This window comes from Polyodon spathula, unplaced genomic scaffold, assembly GCF_017654505.1.
Source record: "Polyodon spathula isolate WHYD16114869_AA unplaced genomic scaffold, ASM1765450v1 scaffolds_806, whole genome shotgun sequence".
NCBI classification, from domain to species: domain Eukaryota; kingdom Metazoa; phylum Chordata; class Actinopteri; order Acipenseriformes; family Polyodontidae; genus Polyodon; species Polyodon spathula.
The window spans coordinates 1,558-18,200 of NW_024472293.1; the positions used below are offsets into that span (position 1 = coordinate 1,558).

General features: G+C 49.1%; 1 protein-coding gene and 1 long non-coding RNA gene across 2 annotated transcripts; one reads left to right on the forward strand and one right to left on the reverse strand.

Annotated features, from left to right (window-relative positions):
• The first annotated feature begins 291 nt into the window (after window positions 1-291).
• On the forward strand, window positions 292-16,211 carry map3k12 (mitogen-activated protein kinase kinase kinase 12). The gene is made up of 14 exons (XM_041241678.1): window positions 292-1,315; window positions 3,061-3,539; window positions 5,344-5,527; window positions 6,102-6,293; window positions 7,126-7,284; window positions 8,741-8,899; window positions 9,184-9,292; window positions 10,309-10,418; window positions 11,015-11,131; window positions 12,556-12,693; window positions 13,073-13,730; window positions 13,822-13,889; window positions 14,307-14,592; window positions 14,920-16,211. The coding sequence occupies exons 2-14, from the start codon at window positions 3,086-3,088 to the stop codon at window positions 15,016-15,018; spliced, it is 2,733 nt and encodes a 910-aa protein (XP_041097612.1). The 5' UTR covers window positions 292-1,315; window positions 3,061-3,085; the 3' UTR covers window positions 15,019-16,211.
• On the reverse strand, window positions 5,414-7,117 carry LOC121308946. The gene is made up of 3 exons (XR_005948585.1): window positions 6,450-7,117; window positions 6,256-6,363; window positions 5,414-5,489 (listed from the first exon to the last, which is right to left on the reverse strand). It is a non-coding gene; the product is annotated as an uncharacterized LOC121308946 (long non-coding RNA).
• Window positions 16,212-16,643: the final 432 nt, after the last annotated feature.

Consider the following 16,643-nt stretch of genomic DNA (forward strand, 5'->3'; position numbering starts at 1 on the left):
ACTAGAAGAAACCGAGTCAAGCAGACAGGCGTTTCTAATGCTAGTGCCTTCATCAGTGTTACTGAAACTAGAAGAAACCGAGTCAAGCAGACAGGCGTTTCTAATGCTAGTGCCTTCATCAGTGTTACTGAAACTAGAAGAAACCGAGTCAAGCAGACAGGCGTTTCTAATGCTAGTGCCTTCATCAGTGTTACTGAAACTAGAAGAAACCGAGTCCAGCAGACAGGCGTTTCTAATGCTAGCGCCTTCATCAGTGTTACTGAAACTAGAAGAAACCTATGATGTATTATACTTTGCTATGCATCTGTCTGTCTGCCTGTCATTGAAAATCATTAGGCAATGCTATATAGGACAGGATCAGGGCAGCAATGATTTAGTGGTACCCAGTTCTGCAATCCAGGCTTTTTCATTGTTTGATTGTGTGAATGAGGTCACTGCAGAATCTCTAGACCTACCATTCAATCGACCTTAAACCCTCTGATAAGACCCAGATCGAAGAGAGGGGAAGAAAGAAAGTGTCTCTAATTACAAGAGTAAAACTCTCACATGCAAGGACGTTTCTGCACAGCCATTCAATGCTCCCGACACGACAGCACACGAACAGTGTGCAGCTTCGAAGCTTTCTAGAGGTTTAATCCTTATAAAGCTACAGCCGTCTGTTTAGAGATATGAGATCAGAGGGATAAAGTCCATCAGATTAAACAGGGTGGTGGTGGAAGGAAGAGTAATTCACCCCCCGTTCCTGCTGCGTGTTTGCAGGGTGACATCACTCATGAAACACACACACACACACACACACACACACACACACACACACACACACAGCATATGCCCAGTGTACACAGACTGAAACGCGCTCGATTGGAATTACCTGCAGCACTAAGAACACTGGACAGCGCCACCTTCCCGATGCTCTGCCGTGATTGGCCGGCTCGCAAGCCCAAGGGGAGGGCGGGCGCGGGGGCGGGTGTTTGTTGATTAATAAAAACTGGAGATTTGACAGCGAGGCAGGGACTCTGTAGCGAGTGAACCCCGGTGTATGAAGCTTATAGCGCCGCAGGGACCCGACCAACACAGCGGCAAAGGCTCGGAGGAGCCAGATAGCAAAATTATCAAATGCAGAGAAGGAAATAATACAAGCGATCAGGGTAGAAAACACATGCATGCTAGTAATCGTCGCATCGTCGTCTTGGGAGATGGAGTGAGGAGATAAAACGGGCATCGGGTTACTGTATTTGAGAAGAGCATCTGCATACAGCGCTTCTAGCGACAGCAAGATGGGTTATTTTGCCTCGAAGTAGCAAGAAAAAAGCAGGTAAACAATTGAATTTGTAAAGAAACGCGATTTTATTAATCGACTCGTGTGTCTTCTGTGTTAAAACGTGCACAGCAGGGGTTATGTAAACAGATATAACGGCATTAGTTCCTTCCGACAGAGTGCGAGTGAGGGCTGTGCGTGCATGCACTACTGCGATGCATTTTCACGCGGGTCTGTGCATGGCTGGCTGCATTACAATGCAATAAAAACCCCTTGATCACCAACTCCCCAACCCCCAACCCCACGGCCACCTGCCTTGCTTCTAAGCGGGAAGAGGTGCTTCAAATACCCGGCTAGCTGAGGGGCCAGTTCGACCCTGTGCCCAATTTAAAGCAATGCAGACGGCTGTCATTGAACGGAGGGAGTCGGTCCCACGGGACCAGACAGACGTGTACAAGAGAGAGAGAGAGAGAGATAGATAGATAGAGATTGCAGTCTGTATAACTCGACACCCACGTCCTGTATATTCAGTCGAAAACGCTGATGCGGCAGTGACAGAGAGTCACATTTACGGCGGTCAGACTGCAGTAAAAACTAGACTTGGTTTTCCAGGAGCGTTTAACCCTGTAACTGCCGACTGTGTATCACAGCGGATACAATGCTTAGCCACCCCCCTCTATACTATTCGTTTTTAAAGATAGGACCAGCAGGCGATTTTCATAGTGATTAACACGCTCTGAGAAAGCAATCGCATCTTGCTGTCCAATCTTACTGTTTCGGTGAGTCTAACACATACCATTGGGCAGGTGTTTCAGAATAAAACACGGTCAACATGTAATTACTGAGTATTTATTAATTACAGATTCCCTCGACGCCAAGAACCTTAGTCCAAGCAGCTGTTGAATATACTTGCCCTGTATATCCTTTATATGCCTCCCCGCATGAAAACCTCTGTGTGGGAGAATTTACAGCAAGAACAGGGACTCGTGTGAACGGGTTAGACCACTTTGTGCTTTAATCGAGCTTCTTGAGAAACTTCTCTGCAGATCTCTTCGTGTTGCTAAACAGCACGGTGAAGGATGAGGCTGTTAGAGGCATGACGTGAAGAAGCTGACCTGATAGGATTGGATAAACGCAGCACACCTTGATTACAGCGCATGTGTTTGCATTGCAGATTTCATGAGTCAAGGGCATGTTTGGATTGATCAGTGGGGGAAGCCCTCACTTGCAATGCAGCTGTGCGAGTGTGTGTGTGACTGTATGTCTGTGAGTGTTTGCATCTGTCTGTGTGTGTGTGTGTGTGTGATTGTGTGTCTTTGTGAGTGTTTAGTCTGTCTCTGTCTCTCTGTGTGTCAGTGTGAGTGTGTGTACGTGTGTGGTTTATGATTTATCGTGTGTGCTTGAATGGGTTAGCTAGGTTCTGTTTTAGTGTGGGAAATCTGAGCCTCAATCTTAACTTTAAGACAGTTTGAACTTATTTAGTTTTGATTCTGGAGAGTTTGAATATGCCAGGGCAGTACTTCTAGAAAACATGCAAGTAGTGTTTTGTTTTTTTTCATTAGAATTCGCTGCATGTTTTGTGCATAGGAATGATATCAATACATAGAATAAGAGGCGGTGGCATTTTGACAAATTTGTAACTGCGATTTCTTAAGCTTGATATGTAACGTCATTTATAACAAGCAGACAATGGGAATAGGATAGCGAGAGTCTAAACCGTCTTGGGGTGCTTTAAACCACACAGCGATTGTAAACAGCATGCCTATCAGTGATAATGTCTCTTCCTGGCTGTCTCTCTGCAGATCCCCGCCCCTCTCTCCGCCACCAATGGCCTGCATCCACGAACCCAGAGCCCCGTCCCCCTCCCTCTCCTGCTTCAGCACCTCCCTGTCGGAGCCACCGTTCCGCAGGCTGGACCCCGAGACCGCCCCCTGCACCCCCGAGAAGGACCTCACCCCCACCCAGTGTGTCCTGCGCAACGTGCTGCAAATGGAGCCAGGAGGGGCGGGGCAGTGCGGGGGCCACAGCCCCACCCCCAGCGATGAGCCCCCCGAGCACTTTGCCAACAGCGTGCTGAAGCTGCACGAGAACGAGGCTGGGGGCGGGGCGGAGGCGGGGCACCGCGCCGAGGGAGGGGCCGTGCGGGGCCAATCGGACGAGGGCAGGATTCAGTGTCAGTCGGGGGCCGGCTTCCTGGAGGGACTGTTTGGCTGCCTCAAACCCGTCTGGACCATGATTGGGAAAGCTTACTCCACAGAGCACAAACAGCACCACCAGCAGGGTAAGAGATCGGGAGAGGGGGCCGGAGATGAGGGGCTGGGAGGGAGGGAGACAGTGTGGATTAGTGGGTAGAGATAAAGGACTGGGATGGAGAGAAGCTGTGTGGACTGGATGCAAAGGTGTGGGAGGGGGGGAGGAAGGTAGCCTAGCACACCGTTTGGAGGGGCGGAAGAGGTGATCCTTCTGTTGAGTTTGAATATGCCACTAAAAGAAAACTAAGATGCTTTTGGTTAGAGTTAGAGACGAGGGACTGGGAGAGAGAAGGCAGCGTGGCTTAGTGGTTAGAGCTGAGGGACTGGGCGGTGGAGTGAGGTTTTAATTTGTGTTTGGGCTCCTGAGCTGTAGCTGAGCCTCGCTCTGCAGGTAGCAGCAGGTGTGTAATAGATGTGTTTGGCTCGTGGAGTGAGGCAGTGGCGGGCAGGCTTGTGGCTCTGCAGCTGTGACACATAAACAAGCTGACTTTGTGAATTGCCTTTATTTTGAAGCATTGCCTGTGGACTTTTGCGCACGCACACACACACACACACACACACACACAGATAGCCCGCCTGCCTGCCAGCCCGCTGTAACCCTGACAATAACAGCTCTTGTTCAGGTCTCAGGGGACAGCCTAATGCTCTTCATGTATAATTCATGTCCACGCACACATCCTTGCATTCCCATCCCTCTCAGCTCGATTAGCACAGCAGAGTCACAGCTCTGACGCACCCACACGCTCACAAAACACACACAAACACACCCACACTGACTCGCAGACGCACGCACGCACAGCGACGCACAAACTGAAACACACGCTCGGTGAAAGGGCCGAGCTGTTCCCTGTTTCGAATCCCGTTTACTGCATTGGAATCGCAGCACCGTTATCCTCGCGGCTGCATTTAAAGTACAAAATAACACGGAGATGCAGTTTTTAATGCTAACAACAAACGCACCAACGTCAAAAACTGTAACTTTGTATCGCCATTATTAACGCTGAACCTGGGGGCTGGCTGCAGGAAGGAGCAGTTTAGTGCATTAAAAGTCATTTCATTCCTCTCTGTAAACACACACTCAAAATCCAGCCCAATTTCCTTCAATCCAGACCTTACAGGACGCGGGGGTTTTGCTCCAGGCTGATCGATACATTGAAACTATTTTAAGTGCTTTAACCCTCCTTTTGATTCTGCATCATCCTAGCCCATTACTTCTCCCTGCCATGCTGTACTGCATTATAATTCAGTGGACCCTTCGGTGTGTTCTACCTCAGGTGTCTAGGATTCACGGCTGCAATTAACTCTGGATTCCCCACGGTGCATTCCCTACAGCCAGAGATCCAGCCGTCCTGAATCAGTGCCCTGAAATCAGGCCAGGGGACTAGCTAACCCCCCTCCCCTCCCCTCCCCTCCTCCTCCTCCTCCTCCTCCTCCTCCTCCCTCTCCACGACTCAGCACTGAATCCCAGCTCCAAACACAATGGCCCTGAGCAGGATTTACTGCCTAAGCGCATCCCACAAAGCAGATTACATCCTTCAGCATGACAGGGGCAGACTGCAGAGCTGGAACCCAAGACAGCAAGCTGCTGCTGCGGTCTATTCACCAGTCAGCCCTGTGCGGCTTGCAGTCGTTGTCAGCAGAGTTAAGAAGCACCTTGTTACCAGTCACGGTCGTAGCCTTGTTGTGTTTTTCTTTGCAAATGAGTCAGGGAGGAATGTAGAAATACTTACAGTATGTGTAACAGATGTTGGCACTGGAGAGGCGAGTGTGCTGGCATGAACCTCGCCCTGGTGTACAGCCCCCTTTGCTAGTGCCGCCCTCTCCCCTCTCCAGAGGACTGGGAGGTCCCGTTCGAGGAGATCTCAGATCTGCAGTGGGTGGGGAGCGGCGCGCAGGGCGCCGTGTTTTTGGGGAAGTTGCACGGCGAGGAGGTGGCTGTGAAGAAGGTCCGGGAGCTCAAGGAGACGGACATCCGAAACCTGCGTAAACTCAAGCACCCCAACATCATCACCTTCAGGTGGGTACCCCCCCCCCCCATTGATTCGAGGGCTGAGAAACCGCTCTCTCTTAAACCACTCCTGCGTCGTTTCTTTGAAATACTTTCGAATATGATTTTGCTCTACTGTGCAAATGAACGATGCAACGATGGAAACGAGACTCCTGTTGCGAGGCAGTTTCACCCACTCCAGGTTTTACTACCAGCTTGTGTAGTGGGTAACAAGCTCAGGTGTGTCTGATTATAACTCCTAGTATAACCAGGAAAGGATCAAGCTGCTATGCAATGGGAGTCTTATTCCCATCCCTGCCAACATGCTTTAAAACAGGACCCAGAGTGCTGGGTGGCTGTTGAAACAGTTTCTTAAATCATTTCATCGTTTAAAATGATTTCCCCACTTCAAACATTTCTAATAATCATTCAAAATGCCATTAAGGATCACCCTCTACTTCTGAGCAAATGAATTGTGACTATTTAACTGTATAAAATTACGTTTTTTTATATGTATATCTAACTGGTCCCTCTCTCTACCTCTCCCTCTCTCTGCCTTCCCCTCTATCTCTACCTCTCCCTCCTCCTCCCCTCCCTCTCACAGGGGTGTGTGCACACAGGCTCCCTGTTTCTGTCTTATCATGGAATACTGTGCCCAGGGCCAGCTCTATGAGGTTATGCGAGCCGGCCGCAAGATCACTCCCTCCCTGCTGGTGGACTGGTCCATGGGCATCGCGGGGGGAATGAACTACCTTCACCTGCACAAGATCATCCACCGGGACCTCAAGTCCCCCAAGTGAGTCCGCTCTCCCCCCCGCAGTCAGCATAGGTGGTACAGCCCAGCTGGATCTCCAGATAATACCGTCCTGAGGCAGATATTGTATAGAAATATTATTCAAATGTTGTAAGTCACACCTCCATTGGTTGCAATGAGATCAAGTTGTTCACTTACCTGCATTTACCACCAAGTTTGCGCCAGAAACCAAGCTGCAGGTTTTCTATTGCACACAGCTTTCCTTCATGGCAACTTGACTTCTGATATCTTCCTTATACTATAGCAGTGAGGGGATGATTGCCCTCATCTGGATAAATAAAAGTTTTGATTGATTGATTTTTTGAGTTTTGATTGATTCAGAGAGGCCAGGGTAAACGATCATTAGCACTCTCTGTCAGTCTGTGTCTCTGTCTCTCAGCATGCTGGTCACCTGCGATGACCTGGTGAAGATCTCTGATGATCATTAACACTCTGTGTCTCTGTCTCTCAGCATGCTGATCACCTGCGATGACCTGGTGAAGATCTCTGATGATCATTAACACTCTGTGTCTCTGTCTCTCAGCATGCTGATCACCTGCGATGACCTGGTTGAAGATCTCTGATGATCATTAACACTCTGTGTCTCTATCTCTCAGCATGCTGATCACCTGCGATGACCTGGTGAAGATCTCTGATGATCATTAACACTCTGTGTCTCTGTCTCTCAGCATGCTGATCACCTGCGATGACCTGGTTGAAGATCTCTGATGATCATTAACACTCTGTGTCTCTTTCTCTCAGCATGCTGATCACCTGCGATGACCTGGTTGAAGATCTCTGATGATCACTAACACTCTGTGTCTCTGTCTCTCAGCATGCTGATCACCTGTGATGACCTGGTGAAGATCTCTGACTTCGGCACCTCCAGGGTGCTCAGTGACAAGAGCACCAAGATGTCCTTCGCTGGTACGGTGGCCTGGATGGCTCCTGAGGTGATCCGCAATGAACCGGTCTCCGAGAAGGTGGACATCTGGTAAGGAGCTGGTCAAAGAGGGACAGGGGATCACGTCCAATGTTAATGGTTGCAATTTGGTGTACCAGTTGCACTTAGCCATGATTCCCAGAGCTCTACTGAAGCCGCAGCATGTGACGGATTTCAGAAGTATGCATTGGTTTTTAAACTGCGGACTGCTCTATCACTTACATCTTGATTGCCTTTGCATTGTCTGCTTCAAAAACACTCTAAACTGGTAAGGTGAAACCGCTGTGAAACATGGACAGCGTTTCAGCTGTGGCCTTCATGAAGCCATTAAACCCTGTGACTCATCTGCTAAGACTTCCTTTAATCTGTTTCCACAAGTGCAGATTATGAAGCTATTCTAACAGAGCGCTCCCAGCCTGGGAAACCCCATCTCAACACACGCTTGCTTGTTTTTTTTACGAGGACATGGACTCCATTGCAGGGTGGACTTCCTGTACTAAACCGCCGAGAGGCATGGGTGGAAATAGGGCTGAAGTGTAGTCAGAATGTGTTTAAACATGACAGGGTCGTGTCTTCATAGGTTTGTAGTGCCCCTTGTGGGGTGTTTTTTGACCCCCTAAGCCCACGCACGCACGCATTTTACAGCATGTATATTTAATATAGAGATAAACAGCAGTGGTATTAAGATACACCGCTGTTTAGATCATTAAAATAGACCACAGAGATACACTGATACACACCCAGCCTCTCTGTGAGGGTGAAGAGAGGCTGTGAATGAAATCTAATAAAGCAGCCGCAGTTTAATTACCCACGGAGAGCTTTCTTCTCTAATGCAGCCTGTCACAGTAAGGCGGGCCGGCCCACGACACAGGCTCTAATTACCGGGGCTATCATTACCTCGTTACTGCAGCTGCAGGCCTCGCTTTGCGGGGGATTAGCACGTTGCCGTGGGGACCAGAGGTTAAGGTGATGCGGAGACGAGCTGCTTGGTCGTGGGGGCCTCCCCCCCAAATGAGAAAGGGGGTCCATCGAACCAGACCCTTGAATAGTTAACGAACAGCTACCTGAACCTGGGGTGGATCGGCCCTCCTGGACCGTGATTTAAATTCTTCTGGGAGTCAGGAGTCTAAATAGTTTCTTGTAAGTCAACAGGCTGTGTGAGTGAACTGGAGCGATGTTGAATCCTGTTCCTTTCGCAAAGGGCTTTTCAGAACCCCGAAGCAACATTAAAAATGAAAACGAACAGCTGCTGCCCAATGGGACAACAAGCCAACTAAAGAAACTCGATTTAAATTCTTCTGGGAGTCAGGAGTCTAAATAGTTTCTTGTAAGTCAACAGGCTGTGTGAGTGAACTGGAGGGACTGGGAGGTTGGATGGAGGGAACGAGGCGGGCAGCGTGGCGTAGCGGTTACTCCCAACAATTAAAGATTTCTAGTTTTTAATGCAGTCACTACAGTTTTTCTGCCGGTGTATAGTTCACCCACGCTGGTCTCTCTCGCTCTGCAGGTCGTTCGGGGTGGTCCTATGGGAGATGCTGACTGGCGAGGTCCCCTACAAGGACGTTGACTCCTCAGCAATCATCTGGGGCGTCGGGAACAACAGCCTGCAGCTGCCCATCCCAGAGAGCTGCCCCGACGGCTTCAAGATTCTGCTGCGACAGTGCTGGTGAGAACGGGCCAGGGGAGACAAGAGAAAAGCGCTGTAGAATCATCCCCCAGGCAGCTCTCTCTCTCTATCAGCAGCCTGAGGGCTTCAAAGTATTAGTGAAGGGTTTGAGATCCCAGTTTAGTAGAGAAACGGGTCTCCCTGACCGATGCTCCAGTTTGTAAGCCCCTGTGAGTAATCTTTAAGGTTTAAAGTCTCGCCGTGCAAGGTTGGCTGGTCCCGTGCTCTGGGACGCTGTTAACTGGTTTCTCCGGGATCCGTTTGCCCGTTCTCCCTCCCTGCAGGAACTGCAAGCCGCGGAACCGCCCGTCGTTCCGGCAGATCCTGCTGCACCTGGACATCGCCTCCGCGGACTTACTCTCCACCCCCCAAGAGACCTACTTCAAATCTCAGGTGCGAGCCGGCAGCACTGCCGGACACTAGCTTGTTTATTTTTTGTGTTTTGATGGCCAGGCTTGTGTCACAATAGAGGCTTCGTCTCCCACTTGGAACCATCAGGTACCCTCTCTGTGTCATCGATGCTCAAAGATCTAGCAGCTACAGAAAGTGTGGATATACCCCAAGCCCAAGCCACTTTCCCATAGAAAGACTACCCACAGTAAAAGCATAGCAAAGTATAATAAAGCACAGAGGTATGGTAAAGCATTGTAAAGTGTATCAAAAAAAAACAAAACATGGTAAATTAAGCATTCTAAAAGTTTCCCACAGTAAAAGCACAACAAAGTGTAACAGAGCACACTGGCAGCATGGTAAAGCCCAGAGAGATATGGTAAAGCATATCTGCAAATCATGGCAAACCATGCTAAACTATGCAATACTGCTGCAAATCTTGCCAGTCCTGTATATTGTCCTTCCACTGGCTGGACGGCTCCCTCCTTTCCCTTTCTTGTTCCTCCTGCACTCTCTGATTAGATCTGGTAACGCAAATGAAAGAGAGCCTCCCTTATCCCCTGATTGATTCCTCCTTGAGGCTGTGACGTCAATAGAGGTCCGGTGACCAGGGCGATTGATTGCTTTACTGGCAGTCAGAGAGAGAGGGGTAGGCGTTCTGGCAGACACGCAGAAACTTCCATTAGCTTAATCAACACCCCTCCCTGCCACCCACCCCTATCAAGACTGATCCTTGCTGGATGCAGTAAAACTTGAAGGTTACAGCGAGCTCTGAGTTGGCACGGAGCACTGGGAATGACCTTGAGGAGCACTTGAGAAATCTCTTTAAATTCAAAAACCTTGATTTAGACAAGTCTGCCGTTAATGCCCCGGTCTTCTGGAGCCCCCTACTGGAGAGGTGCAATAGGGACACGTATCGAAGGGTTTCAATGATTACTGATTAATCTGTATAAGATGTAGTGCCGTTGTGATCAATGCCCCCTGGTTGATTTTCTGCCTTTCCCTCGTCCCCTGCACAGGCGGAGTGGCGCGAGGAAGTGAAGCAGCACTTTGAAAAGATCAAGTCTGAGGGGACGTGTCTGCACAGGCTGGACGAGGAACTCGTCAACCGGAGGCGTGAGGAGCTGAGGTGAGCGAGAGAGAGCGCCGCCCTGCAGGGCTGGAGCAGAATCGCGATACAGTAGAAAAACTAAAAACAATCAACTCTCTCTCGTATACAATCTATTTCTGCAGTGGCTTTGGGGATGGTTTGCAACATATGCTTAACCCCTTATGGTCCACAAGGAATTGAGCGCTTGTTCAAATGGCTTCTTCTTAAAAATACATTTGAGAGCGACTCGAGTATCAAGGAGGAAACTAAAAATTTGGATAACCGGATCTGACCCGTCAGTACATTTCAAATCCTGTTTCGTGCGCTTCGTGGCAAAAATAAGGACGGGCAGAATAATTTGATTTGTGGGACATTGGAAAATGTCTTGAATTCGGGTCCCTCCCTATCTCCTGCCGGAGAGAGCATCGGCAGTGGTTTTGTTTTAAGCGAAATGCGAACAAAAAAAGCTCCTAATTAGGGAAGAGGTCACAACGAATAGGAGTTAAAGATGATCTCGCTCATACTTATCCGACAGCTGAAAATGCAACTGCTGTTCAACCCTGCCGTCCTGCGGGGGAAGCCGTTGCCTGCGATTTTATCCGGACAGCGACAGTAACTCTCTTTTCTGTTGGCAGGCATGCGCTGGATATTCGCGAGCACTACGAGAGGAAGCTGGAGAGAGCCAACAACCTCTACATGGAGCTCAACGCAGTCATGCTGCAGCTCGAACTGAAAGAGCAAGAGCTGCAAAGGTGAGCCACACAGCCCTGGAGAGCGGAGAGCGGAGAGTCCACACTGGTGCTCCTTACTGTTAATGTGCTGGTAATGACAGCGCTGGAGAGCTGAGAATGCAGTGTGTTAGATTAGTGCTCATTATTATGAAGGTGCTGGTAATGACAGCGCTGGAGAGCTGAGAATGCAGTGTGTTAGATTAGTGCTCATTATTATTAAGGTGCTGGTAATGACAGCGCTGGAGAGCTGAGAATGCAGTGTGTTAGATTAGTGCTCAAATAACGTCACAAAGAGATTCTATATGAAGGTATGACAAGAGCTGAGAATGCTGGTAATGTGCTCATTATTATTAAGGTGCAGCAGCTGGAGAGCTGAGAATGCAGTGTGTTAGATTAGTGCTCATTATTATTAAGGTGCTGGTAATGGCGCTAGAGCTGACAGGTGCTGGTAATGACAGCGCTGGAGAGCTGAGAATGCAGTGTGTTAGATTAGTGCTCATTATTATTAAGGTGCTGGTAATGACAGCGCTGGAGAGCTGAGAATGCAGTGTGTTAGATTAGTGCTCATTATTATTAAGGTGCTGGTAATGACAGCGCTGGAGAGCTGAGAATGCAGTGTGTTAGATTAGTGCTCATTATTATGAAGGTGCTGGTAATGACAGCGCTGGAGAGCTGAGAATGCAGTGTGTTAGATTAGTGCTCATTATTATTAGTGCTCAAGGTGCTGGTAATGACAGCGCTGTGTTAGATTAGTGCTCATTATTATTAAGGTGCTGGTAATGACAGCGCTGGAGAGCTGAGAATGCAGAGCTGAGAATGCAGGTGCTGGTAATGACAGCGCTGGAGAGCTGAGAATGCAGTGTGTAGACTTGCTCATTATTATTAAGGTGCTCATTATTATATTAAGGTGCTGGTAATGACAGCGCTGGAGAGCTGAGAATGCAGTGTGTTAGATTAGTGCTCATTATTATGAAGGTGCTGGTAATGACAGCGCTGGAGAGCTGAGAATGCAGTGTGTTAGATTAGTGCTCATTATTATGAAGGTGCTGGTAATGACAGCGCTGGAGAGCTGAGAGATGCAGTGTGTTAGATTAGTGCTCATTATTATGCAAGGTGCTGGTAATGACAGCGCTGGAGAGCTGAGAATGCAGTGTGTTAGATTAGTGCTCATTATTATGAAGGTGCTGGTAATGGCAGCGCTGGAGAGCTGAGAATGCAGTGTGTTAGATTAGTGCTCATTATTATGAAGGTGCTGGTAATGACAGCGCTGGAGAGCTGAGAAATGCAGTGTGTTAGATTAGTGCTCATTATTATGAAGGTGCTGGTAATGACAGTGCTGCAGAGCTGAGAGTGCAGTGTTTAGAGCTCATGAAGGCTCAGGGTAATGCTGGAGAGCTGCAGTAGATTGCAGTTCTTGTTTAAACTCTGCTCCTGCTGTTTCGCAGACGGGAGCAGTCTATGGAGAAGAAGCACCCTGGTCTGTTCAAACCTCACACCCCCCGCCCTGCCGGCCCGGCGAACTCCATGGACAAACTCATCAAGAAGCGCAACGTGCCCCAAAAGCTACCGTCCCACAACAAGCGGTGAGGCTGAAAACAGCCATCTTCACGGTGTGAAACATTATCAACATTACATCCAGCAGTCAATTAAACAGCACAGTCGCTTAGTCTCAGGAGCTACAGCGGGGATGTAAATGATGATTCCTCAATTGCACAGCACTTTGATCCAGTCCTGGTTTTACTAGGCGTTTAAGACGACACACCAGAGCTTGTTACCTAGGCACTGGGGCTGATCAAGCTGGTAGTAAAACCTGGAATGGATGAAACTGCTATGCATCCTTCGCAAAAAAACATCATATAAATGATGCCTATATTGCCCAATTTATGGGACACGCTATGTTCTTGAGATTTGATGGAAGGTGTTTTGGAGCTATGGGTAAAGCCTCTCTCTCTCTCTCTCTAGACCAGACCTCTTGAAGTCAGAAGTCATCCTTCCGAAGCTGGACTCCTCAATGACTCAGGTGACCATCCCTGCTCATCCTAACAAGGGCTCCACCTCGCCAGGCCGGTCACGGAGGGGCAAGCCGCGCTACCGCAAGGCGGGCAAGGGCAGCAGCGGGGACCTGGCGGGACTGAAGGCTGCCCTCTCCCCTGCGCCCCTGCCAGCCATGCACTTGGACCCCAGCGCAGCCCTCCGGGGGCTGCAGCATGACCTCCTGCTCAAGAAGATGTCCTCCTCCAGCCCTGACCTCATCTCCACCACCCTGGAGGCGGAGGGCAGGGTGAAAGACGACGCGGGCATGGACCGGGACAGCCGCAGCGTCTCCGGGGGGCTGGGAGAGGCTGAGACAGAGGACCTCACAGAGACTCCGCCCCGCAGCGACACCCCCAGTGAGGACGCCGCCTCCATTCCGTTCTCCAGCAGCCCCGATTCGCCCTGCGGGAGGGGAGGGGCCGCTGGGAAGGGCTCGGCTCTGGGGCAGCCCCGCCCTCCGCTGGAGGGGGAAGAGAAAGAGGAGGGGCCTGGGGGCAGGCTGCCCAGGGGAGGGGCAGGGGGGAGTGGCCAGCCGCACCTCACACCGGCAGCTATCTTGTACCGGGCAGCTGTCACCAGGAAACAGGTAGAGCATTATTGAAATTCTGATATTACAGACGTCCGCACAAGAAGCGTTTCTTATTAACGAGGTGGGCTTTGTTTCTTCCTGTGAGCAGAAGCGTGGCGTCTCGTCCGAGGAGGAGGGAGAGGTGGACAGCGAGGTGGAGATGCCACGGAGACAGAGGTACGTTTTCAGAACAAACCAACCCCCTGCAACCCCCTTGTTACTTCAAATAGGCTTGATTGTAATCTGGGTTGGATTGCATCACGAGGCGCCAAGTGGTTTACACCTTAAAAGCACAGCCTTATATTACAATCAGCAGAGAACCAGTACAGCGCAGTTTTCACCACATAAACCCAAAACAGAAAATTGCAGGCTGTTTCACAGAGAGCGGTTAATATTGTAATAGCCAGTGTTTATTATAGGAAAGGCAGCCCAGGGCTAGTTCTTATTGGGGCCAGTGAAACCAGCCTTGGATCTCCATACCAAGAAACTGTTTAACGATCTTGAGCAGAAACAAATAGTACAAAAAAAAGACCGTCACAGCAAATCAGGAATGTAAGAGCGAGCCAACCTTCTGCCCATGTCGTGTGTCCAAAGGCGGCCGGCAGCAGCGATGTCCAAGTGCCAGTCCCTGTCCACCTTCAGCTCGGAGAACCTGTCCGTGTCGGACGGGGAGGAGGGCAACACGAGTGACCACTCGCACAGCGGCACGCCCGACGTGGTCAGCACCAATACCGACGAGCGGCTGGACGACAAGTCCGATGACCTGCTGTCCCAGAGCTCCGAGATCCCCGTGGACGTGCTGCTGCACTCCGACGGGCTGTCCGAGAAAGAGGCGGCCGTGAGGGAGGTCAAGACGCAGCTGAGCGCCAACGCGCACGAGGTACTTGCGTCTCCCTGTCCCCATCGCCCCCCCTGCCTCCCCTCACTGCTTCATCTCACCCTCTCTTCCTTTCCACTTCACCTCTGTAAATCTTTATTTAATGTATGTTTCACAGACCCCTGTTGTCACTAATCTTGGATTACCTACTCTTTCCTTACTAGCTCAGTGCTCAATCACAGCGAGAGAAGACAAACTTGTGTACTGTCTGAACAGCCAAACCTTTACAGCCTCCCATCCCCACCTCCCCCTGCATCTCTCACCCTCCACAAGGCTCTAGGGAAGTTTTAAAAGCAGCTGGCTAACTGTGCCGTTTGTCTCCCCCTACAGAACCCCCTGGTGTACGACGACTCGGACTGCGACAGTGCAGAGCTAGACCACTCAGGCAGTGCAGAGGCCAGCCATCCATCCAGCACAGCCACATGGTGATCACGAGGACCCTTCACCTGTGTACAGACACCACCCCCAAAATCACTCGACAGGACCCTGCTAGGAGACCCTCCCTCTCTCCCCTCTCTCTTCTTCAATCCAGGAACTTTATTTTAACATCAGCGGATTTATAAATGATCTGTTATTTATTTTATTGTATTTATGAATTTGGTTTTATTTGGCATATACAGGTACACACGCTGCCAACAGAAAAATACTTCCCTCTCATTTACAAAGAAACATCCTCAGCTGTGCCAATTAATTACCCAGTCATGCTGAATTCAGAAATAAGAAACTTAAACACAGTGACAAACGTTTCGATTCTGTGCTTTTAAGCGAGATCCACCCCCCCCCCCCCCCCCCCCCAGTAGGGGAGAATGGTGTGCTAACAGCAGCCTCAACGGGATGAACAGCCTTTTCTATCTCCTATGGGCAAGACTTCTAAGAAACCTTTTAATGAGAAGGAATCAGGCGTTAGTTCATTCTGAAGCATCCTACCAAAAAATATAATATATATATAATAATAATAATAATTTCATTGCAATGATAGAGGACTGTCAATCTTTCCATGCACAATAAGGCACTTGGGTCTAAATAAGATAATTGGATATTTGAAATGAGCCACAGAATAGCTTGAAGCACGAAGACTGGCGAGAGCTCATTCTGTTCGTGGCCCAGTCCAGGGTGCCTGTTCTCTGCTCGCTTTCCAATTGGAAATTAAAACAAAAGCCTTTCGCTCTTCCGTTATTTATTTATGTTTTTGGTGGCGAGCCCAATCGAACAACTTTGTATTTATTTATTTGCTGTATTTATTATTTGAATATATATCAGGGATTAAGTTTACACCTTGTCAATTTTTTAATTTTTGTAAATAGATATTTAAATGTCTCGACACTGTGTAAATGAAACACACTGGTGCTGACGAAGTTGACTTGAAAAGGACCGTGCACGGCCAGCAGTATTCTAGAAGCTGAGATTTTAAGGAGGTGTCCGACAGGCTGCAATGCTTTCACTGCTAAACTAATTACAGTGAAGCCCCTCGGGCAGCGTTCTCGGCACAGTGCTGCGCTGCACAGGGCCAGTCTTCATTCTTGCCTGCCGTCATATTAGCGATGCTACTGTGTTCTAACCCACTTGCAAAAAGGATCCTCTACCGACTGTATCAATTTATACATATATTAAAAAAAAAAAAAAAAAAAAAAAAAAAAAAAGAAAAAAAAAAAAAAAGGACAAAATATAGATCCTCTTCAGACCGTCTCATCCACTCTTCAGTATACCACACACTACTTCATGCATGCCCTCGGACACAAAGCTCTGGGCAGGATAAAGACAGACAGGGTCTAATCTCTGCTACTGACCATTACCAATGGCGTGGAAGAGGGTGACGTCGAGCAGACAGCGATCAGTTCACATGAAAAGGAGTGACTGCGTCAGTAGACAGGACCCTCGGTAACGTACCTGCGTTTGGCAGAAGCGTCGAGTTGAGCTTCGGGGGTTGAAAGTCTGCTCGTTGGCAGCAATGCACTGAACTCTTGTTTTGTCGTTTATTAAAATGCCCTCTTTTTAAAAAATAAAATCAATTTGTCTTGTTTTTTTTTGCCAGATCAGATCAAAGGTCTATGAGA